Source organism: Schistocerca nitens, chromosome 8 (genome assembly GCF_023898315.1).
Source record: "Schistocerca nitens isolate TAMUIC-IGC-003100 chromosome 8, iqSchNite1.1, whole genome shotgun sequence".
In the NCBI taxonomy this organism is placed as follows: domain Eukaryota; kingdom Metazoa; phylum Arthropoda; class Insecta; order Orthoptera; family Acrididae; genus Schistocerca; species Schistocerca nitens.
The window spans coordinates 278,503,052-278,511,483 of record NC_064621.1 but is presented as its reverse complement, the minus strand read 5'-3'; the positions used below and the strand labels follow the sequence as shown (position 1 = coordinate 278,511,483).

The window sequence follows — 8,432 nt, the reverse complement described above, 5'->3', positions numbered from 1 at the left end:
AACCTAGGGTGTGCAGTAACAACAATAAAATCTGTGAAACGAGGCAAAAAACAGTGTATGCTTATTTAATTTACAATGTTTCACAAAGAACCCACAGTAGATTCAATTAAAATATTATTATTATTATTATTATTATTATTATTACTATTGTTATTATTATTGGCAAGGGATGTAGTTGTATAAACTTCTTGAAACAGTTGTACATTAGACGATTTCACACTCTCATATTTATCTGTAATCTAAAAATTTGTGAACGCCCAGAATGCAAATTCACGAGCTGCCACTGCAGTTGCATGTGTATTCAAGTGTGTGTTGGCAATAACATTGAAAGCTCTCACGATTTGATATGGATAGTGCCTCTAAACCTGAAAATAAGTCAATGGTCACAGCTAGAAAACATTATACGGCGATATGTAATCATGCAGTGAAAGTTTTGTGGATGATTGTGTCACAAAACTAAAAGACTGTGATGTGTATTTGGAGCAAAATTTTACTGATGACAGCTGGAACAGCACTTTTATTTTAAACGTGCTCCGTTCTAGGAAGCCGGCCGTTTATTTGACAGATGCGCGACGTTGTCTCGTTTAAGTCTCCGGCTTGGGTGATCTCGAAGAATCAAGGAAGTCTTGGAGCAAGGAATATTAAACACGAAGAAGCAAAATCAAAAATGATTTATCGTACCCTCGTAAGGGTTATTCGAACTGATAAATGTGCGCAAATCTCCAGATCACAGGCAACGATCTGTCTGCGCACGTATGATGTGTCCATTTGCGCAGACTGATCGTTGCGTGTGACCAGGCTTTTACTTTGAACGGTTGGCAGCATGTTTGTCAGAGATGCGCATAACGAGTACTCGTAAAGCGGTACATCTATGGAAACATATAAACATTTAAAGAGTTGAAGGAATATGTGGTCTATACTGTAGTCAGATAACGGCTTAGAGTTATAAATATGGAAGAAAGCGAAGGATGTCAGCAATCAAGTAGGGAGGATGTTAGTATACATACTACTATTGATATTAAGGCTTTTATGTTAAATGTATACTTACGCAGTGTTATTTGTTTACGTTAACTAAACTACAACCAAGTATAGGAGTTGAAGTTTAAAACCGTCGCAGACAAACTGTGAGCTGCAGGGATTCCTCAGCGGGTGTTATGTTCATCGTGACATCAATTTGTGCTTTAATCATTCTTTGGTCTGCCGTACATGTGTTAAGTTACGCCTCAGAACTGTTACCTAATACTAGAAATATATTTAGAAATAGGAGCTTTAAAATCTTGAAAAGATTATGTTGTCATAATCATTGCAGTATGCTTACAGGCGAAAAGTCGAGTTATGTGCTCATATACTTTATCTTCCATCTGAATGTTACTGGCGTTAGTTAATTCACAAGAAATCGTTTTTCGTTAATAAATGCGTGAATGTTATTTCAGGTGGTTCCTGAGACTAATATGACACGCCACAAACGAAAAATAATAAAACCGCAACGCGACTACGATCCACAGAAAGGAACGTGGACAACAGAAGAAAAATCTCGATTTCTGAAGGCACTTAAGAAACATGGATGTTTAAATATAACAGCTTTACAGAGAGAAGTCCAAACGAAAAGTGAAGAGAGCATTAAGTTATTTATTAGTCACTGTAGTAAGAATGCGCGTTACTTAATGGAAAAACGCTCAGACACATATTCAAAGAAAAACAAAAGTTTTGCAGTGTGTTGTAAACACAAGAAAATGAAGTCTGCTGTCACAGATGAAGCTGTTGATCAGTGGCTTCAGCGTTTTCATGCTGCAGAACCACCTGGTTATACTGAAATAAAGGCTTTACCAATAGCAAGAGCGTTTCTGTATATTTCAAAATTTGAGGAGCATCCAGACCCAAAGAGTTGTAAAGGAGTTGACTTCAAGTGAGTACAAATAGCGAACTTTCTTTTACGTACTACCTCTCTTTCAAACGAGTGGACAGCAGTAAAGACACAATGTCTTGTAGTAAACTGAACTAGAACAAGAACCTTCCCAAGGATTGTGGTAACACAAATTAGAAATTTTAGAAAGGGTTGTAATACACCAATAATATTTTAACTGGGCGCTTTGTGGTGAATGGCTGAAGTTCTTTCAACTCCAGACATTGGTAAATAACGCAGGGTGATGTCCAGAGTTAGCAAATGTGAACATATGAGTGTCATTCATTGCCTTTATTACTAAGACCCAAAGGAATAGAGAAGGGGGTGTGTTACTCATAGCTGCTTATTTACAATATTTTTTTATTTCACCAGTCTCTCACTCACTCTCTCTTACACACACACACACACACACACACACACACACACACACACACAGTGCTAAACAGCTGTGTATTTTTAAATGTTAAACTGTTTTGAGTGAAAAACCAAAAAATGCTTTGTCAGATGTATTGACATTTGAGGTGAACTAGTTTGCTATACTGCTCCTTTCTTTATCTACTTTCATACGACTGCACTACTGTGAAGATAAAGTGAGAACACCAACATAAAAAAGATCTAATAATAAGGAATTGATGCCCAACATACAGTAATGGTTACATTCCTATAGGCTACTAGCAGAGTCCTAGAGAATTGGCGATTCTTCTACTCAGGGAATGGGAATTGAAACATGAGTCATCCCTAATTAAAATCATTATGGGGAACTTTTTTCTGTAGTATAGTATAAGTAAAAATGTCTTCAGGCTGTGTACTTAGTTAACTTTATTTCAAGCATTACATTAAACTTCAGTTTTGTTTTCTTTTTTTATTATGTACTACCCCAAGAATAGACCTCATTAAAAATGTATATTTATGTTTAAAGTCCAATTTATTTCCACTAGGAACTCTTCCTAACTGTCAAGCACCTTTTTCAACTTGGTTCACCAATCACTACAAAAGCAGTGTCGCAAAACACGTTTGCCAAAATAAAATAGCAGTTTAATTTTTTTATGAGTGCCACTTATCAATTTATCATTAAAATGCATAAATGCCTGAGAATTTATTAATTTTGAGCATTTGCCCATGCATTTATCTTGGGCATTTGTCCCAACTTGTAAGTGCCCAGCCATTTTACATCACTAGACTGCCCAGTGATCACAGAAAGCACAGGCCACACCCATCTACAAAAAGCATAGATGTGACATATAAAACTAGCATCCTGTCTCGTTGACTTGTGTTGTAGAGTTCCGTAACGTATTTTGAGATCAAATGTAATAATGTATCTCACATAAAATGACTTCCTCCATGCAAAGCAAACATTACCCACATGGATAGGCAAGTGCATTATCTCGCCTTTGCGACACGAAGAGACAACTCTGAGCTGGATTGAATCTGTCTTTCAGATTAATGATTAGGACTGGTGAGATAGCAGGCCTTGATGTAGTTTCTAGGTGGTTTCTTGCGTCCCCTAGGAAATTTTGCCACACCTGAGATATACTCTATGCAAACATTTAGAAAACATGAATGTTCAGACCCTTTAAATCCGCTATTATTATTATTATTATTATTGTTATTGTTATTATTATTGTTATTTCTTTCCTTTCTCAGACGTTAACTTGCACTTTTCACACATAACATACAGAACACTATGGTTCAAGGAAATCCAACAGAATGCAGTATCTCTTGACTTCGAAGATCAGATTACTCTTTTTGTGCCAATAGATCCATAGCGAGAAGATCAGTGAGGATGTAGAACTTGTCAGAAGACCAAAAATCCACAATAGCCAAAAATTTTTCAAAGAAAAACAAATATGCTAATGGATATTAAGCAAATGCCAAGTGAAGTGATCCTTGTGGATGCAGGTCCCATCACCACCAGTTTTTCTGAACTGCGCAGATCAAAGTTACCCTGTACAACACATTCTCCGCTCCCATAATTACCCCCCTCTAAACCTGTGGTAACATACTGTCCACACACTCTCCACCCAAGCCTCTCTCCTATCAGCTCCTCCCCATTTTCATCTCTCAGCCTTTTTCTTTGCCACTGTCTGCCCACACAACCACGCATCTTTCCTCACTCCTCCCCTTTTTGCTCCACCTTCTGACCCTGCAATCTCCTGATCAGTGCGTGTTGGCATTCTAGTTCCTGCATGCTCCACCAGACAGTGTTGTTCTGTCCTCCCACCCGCATGCTACTATCCCTAACCCGACCCATCCAAATTCCTGATGCCATTCCACGTGATGGCTGTATTATGGCCTTAGCTGCCATAGTCGGTGGTTGCGTGTGCATGAGATGTGCTTGTGTGTATGAATGGTGTGTGTTTCTCTTTCACTGTTGAAGGCTATAGCCAAAAGCCTTGTGTAAGTGACTTTTTAATTGTGCTTGTCTGCAGATTGATGTGTCTTCTTTTCGATATGTGGCAATGTCTTTTCCTACATTGTTGTAGACTATCAAATAAGTAAACTTCAGGCCAAAGGCCTCCTCCAGAATTAGAAAACACACTCACTCACGCAAATGCAACTTGCACACACATGACCATTGTCTTTCGCTGCTCCGAGACCAGACGGGAGCAGCAGCTGCTCATGATGATGGGAGAAACACTCTGTGTGATGGCAGTAAAGAGGCGGCTGCAGCATCGGGGGGGGGGGGGGGGGGGGGTAAAAGTGCTGCTTGTGGGAGCATACAGGGATGAGATGGAGAAATAATAGGACAGCTAGGTGCAGCTGGGAGGTTAGATGCGGAGGGGGGGGGGGGTGGAAAAAGAGAGAAGTAATAATATTGTCGGTTTGTTGGTGGAATAGAGGGTTGTGTAGGGCTGCCGTGGAACAGAGAAAGGGGGCAGGTGGGTGAAGGACAATGACTAATGAAAGCTGAGGTCAGGAGGGTTACGGGAACATATGATACATTGCAGGGAGAATTCCTACCTGCACCACTGAGAATAGGTGGTGTTAGTAGGAAAGATCCAAATGGCACATGCTGTGACACAGTCATTAGATATATGTTACGTTCCATGTAACCCTCCTGACCTCAACCCTCATTCGTTGTTACCCTTCGCCCGCGTATCACCTTTCCTGTTCGCACTCCAGTACTACACAGCCCTCTATCCAAACAATGCAACCCCACTATTTTTACTTCTCTCCTTTTCTGCCCCCCTCCCCCGCCCCCTTTTATTCCATCCAATTACTAACGTCACGACTGCATCATAGCTGCCCTACCATCTCTCCACCTTCTTCCTGTACGCTCCCACAAGTAGCACTTTACCATCCCCCCCTCACTAACCTGCTGTCCCCTCTCACCAACAAGGGACTGATGACCTTGCTGTTTGGTCCCTTAAACCTCAAACAACCAACCAACCCTCTCACCAACCCCCACCCCAGCCTCCTCCTCAGCCACACCACCCAGATTGCTTCTCCCAAGATGTGCAGCTGCTCGCAGTATGGCACCTTGGCAGCCAGAGACAGTAGCCGTGTGTGTGGTTTTTTATTTGCAAGATGGTGTTTTGGCCAAAAGCTTGCTTCAGTAGTACAACAGAAAACAAATCCAAAGTTGCAAATTATACTATTTTTATTCTTTCGATTACTAGTTCTGGGCTGAAGCCCAAAATTGATCATAGAGTGAATAAAAAAGTAAAATTTGTGTGGTTTTTCATTGTAGTGATTAACAGAAGTTGCTGACTCGCAGTTATTCGAGCATGCTGTAAGTTTGTTGCTTGCTGACTTCAGTCATTTTGTTGTGCCTATCGGTGACCCCATATCTGTAATTTAACTGACTTATTCTTAATAAACTATTACGTTTATCATGAGTGTAAAGTGCCTGACTTGGCCGTAGAATTGTTAGGTCAGGGCTTTGGTGTGATGGGTGCTGTAGTTTTTTTCCCTGTGGGTGACTGTAGTGGTGTGGGAATAGGGGAAGTAAATAAGACTCATCAGTGTTCTTGTAGGATTTGTAGTAGAGATAGGAAGATACTAGAACAGGAGGGGAAAATTGCCACCCTTCAGGCTGAGTTAGACAAGGCCAGGGGAGATCTTGACAGGTAAAGGAGGGAGAAGGGTAAAGAGAGGTGGGAAGTGGCAACAGGAGGAACAGGCATAGAATTTTGTCTGATAGCTTCGTGGTGAATGTGGAAAATAGATTTGACCTGTTGCTTCAGTTAGGTGAGCCTCAAGCAGTTGCAGGTGTAGACAGGGCACAACAAATTTTCAGCAGCAAATTGAAAAGTTAGAATGTAGGGAAATCAGTAAAGAGAAAGAAGGTGTTGTTGTTAGGTAGTTCCCATGGAAGAGGTGTTCGCCAATTTTTGCAGGATGAACTAGGATCAGATTACCAGGTCACCAATTTTTTTTAAACCTAGTGCTAGTCTGGAGTTGGTGACAGAGGCTTTAGGATCACTTTGCAGAAATTTCGCTAAGAAAGACACCGTGGTTATAGTGGGTGGGGCAGGTAACAGTATTGACAGAGATCCTGGGTACAGTATAGTGTTTCACCTGGCAAAGATTGCATCAGCATCGAAGCATACTAGTGTTGAATTTGTATTTGTTCTTGGGCGCCATGACCAATCTCATTTCAATTCTTCTATCAAGAGAGTTAATTTGGACCTGGAACGGCTGCTTATGTCGGGTGCAGGGTCACACATTGTTGTGGTTCCTATTGATTCTCTCAATAGGTGGGATTATACTAAGCATGGCCTCCTCCTCAACAGGAAGGGGAAGGGTAAATTGGCTGGGGAAAATAGCAGGAAAGTTAAAGGGGGGAGGCACTGTCATGAGTGGTAAAATACCAGTGGTTATAGGGTTCAGAAAAGACCCTTTTTTAGGGTAGGGAGGACAGAAAGAAACCAAATTTTAAGAGAGGTTAGAACTGAGACAAACCTTGAGTTTGAGAAAGAAACCAAAAAACATAATTCTAGCTTATTACATCAGCATAAACAGCTATTGGTTAAGAATTTTCAACAGTCAGCAGATATTTTAAATCTACCCAATTTTAACTCAGTCAGTGTGAAATGTCAGCGATCTTTATTGCATTAAAATATTCGAGGACTGAGAAATGAAATTAATGAATTAACTATCTGCATAGATGAATTAGTCTTCAAACCCAGCTGGCATAATCTGCCTCTCTGAACATCATGTGACCACTGGTATAGAACTTTTGAGTGTTACATGGTTTAGGTTAGCATCTCACTTTTGTAGATCAGAAATGGAGAAAGGAGGAGTTGCCATATTCATCAGGAACTGTCATAAATTTAAGAACATAGACATTCATAAATTTTGCCTAGAACAGCATATGGAAGCATGTGCAACAGAAGTAGAATTTCACAAAAAATCCTTCATAATATTAAGTGTATATCGAGCACCTGCAGGTAACTTAAATCTGTTCGTAAACCACCTTGAAGCTGTACTGGCTCATTTAGCAACCAAAAACAAAGAAATAGTGGTTGCTGGTGATTTCAATGTAGATTTCCTAAAAGACTCTCCCAATAAGAACTTACTTGAGTTAGTAACACTATCATTCAACTTAATTCCCACTGTAAAGTTCCCCACTAGGGTAGCCAATTGCTCACAAACAGCCATTGATAATATCTTTATAGAAAAGTCCAATGAACAAAATTATATTACAAAACCAATAGTCAATGGCCTTTCAGACCATGACATGCAGTTCCTTCTGTTAAATGTTAATACTGAACAGGATATAAAATCTGTTAAATCTGAGCTCAAGAGGGTAATCAATAAGTCAAAAATTGATTATTTTAGGACACTCCTCAGAGACATTCACTAGACTTATGTTTACAGTGCTCATGGCATGAATGGAAAAATATAACACTTTTGTTAATAAAGTGCTTACCTTATTTGAACACTGTTTTCCCCCTAAACTTACCAAGGTTAGAGCAATGTTTGCAGAGAAGCCATGGGTTACTCAAGGAATAGGGGTATCTTGTAAAACAAAAAGAAAACTGTATCTGTCAATCCGAAATAGTTCCGATGTTGTTTCTATAGCACATTACAAGAAATACTGCAAAATATTAAAGACTGTAATATGGACATAAAAGCAAATATATTAAAAGGAAAAGATAGTCATAGCAGATAACAAAATAAAGACAATATGGGGTATAGTGAAGGAGGAAACCGGTAGAACCAGACATGAAGAGGGACAAATAGCATTAAGAGTAAATGATACATTGGTGACAGATGTGTATAGTGTTGCAGAACTTTTTAACAAACATTTTATAACTGTTACTGAAAAGATGGGGTTGTCAGGTTTGGTAGATGCTGCTATGGAATACCTCAGACCAGACATTTCAAGTAACTTTCATAATATGAATTTGACCCTTACTACCCCAGCAGAAATAATGTCCATCATAAAATCTTTAAAATCAAAACCATCTAGTGGGTATGATGAAATATCAACAAAGTTAATTAAAGAATGTGATTCTGAGCTAAGTAACATATTAAGCTATCTGTGTAACCAGTCGTTTATCAGTGGAATATTTACTGAATG

General features: G+C 39.5%; 1 protein-coding gene across 3 annotated transcripts in view; it reads left to right on the top strand.

Annotated features, from left to right (window-relative positions):
• The first annotated feature begins 848 nt into the window (after nucleotides 1-848).
• LOC126199190 (uncharacterized) overlaps nucleotides 849-8,432 on the top strand; it is a 63,843-nt gene continuing 56,259 nt past the window's right edge. For 2 of the 3 annotated variants that reach the window (XM_049935971.1, XM_049935970.1), the window contains exons 1-2: nucleotides 849-993; nucleotides 1,434-1,906. In XM_049935971.1, the coding sequence (XP_049791928.1) occupies nucleotides 952-993; nucleotides 1,434-1,906 (515 nt within the window). In that variant the 5' untranslated portion in view covers nucleotides 849-951. The remainder of the gene's footprint in view (nucleotides 994-1,433; nucleotides 1,907-8,432) is intronic. The other variant, XM_049935972.1, reaches the window with a different exon arrangement.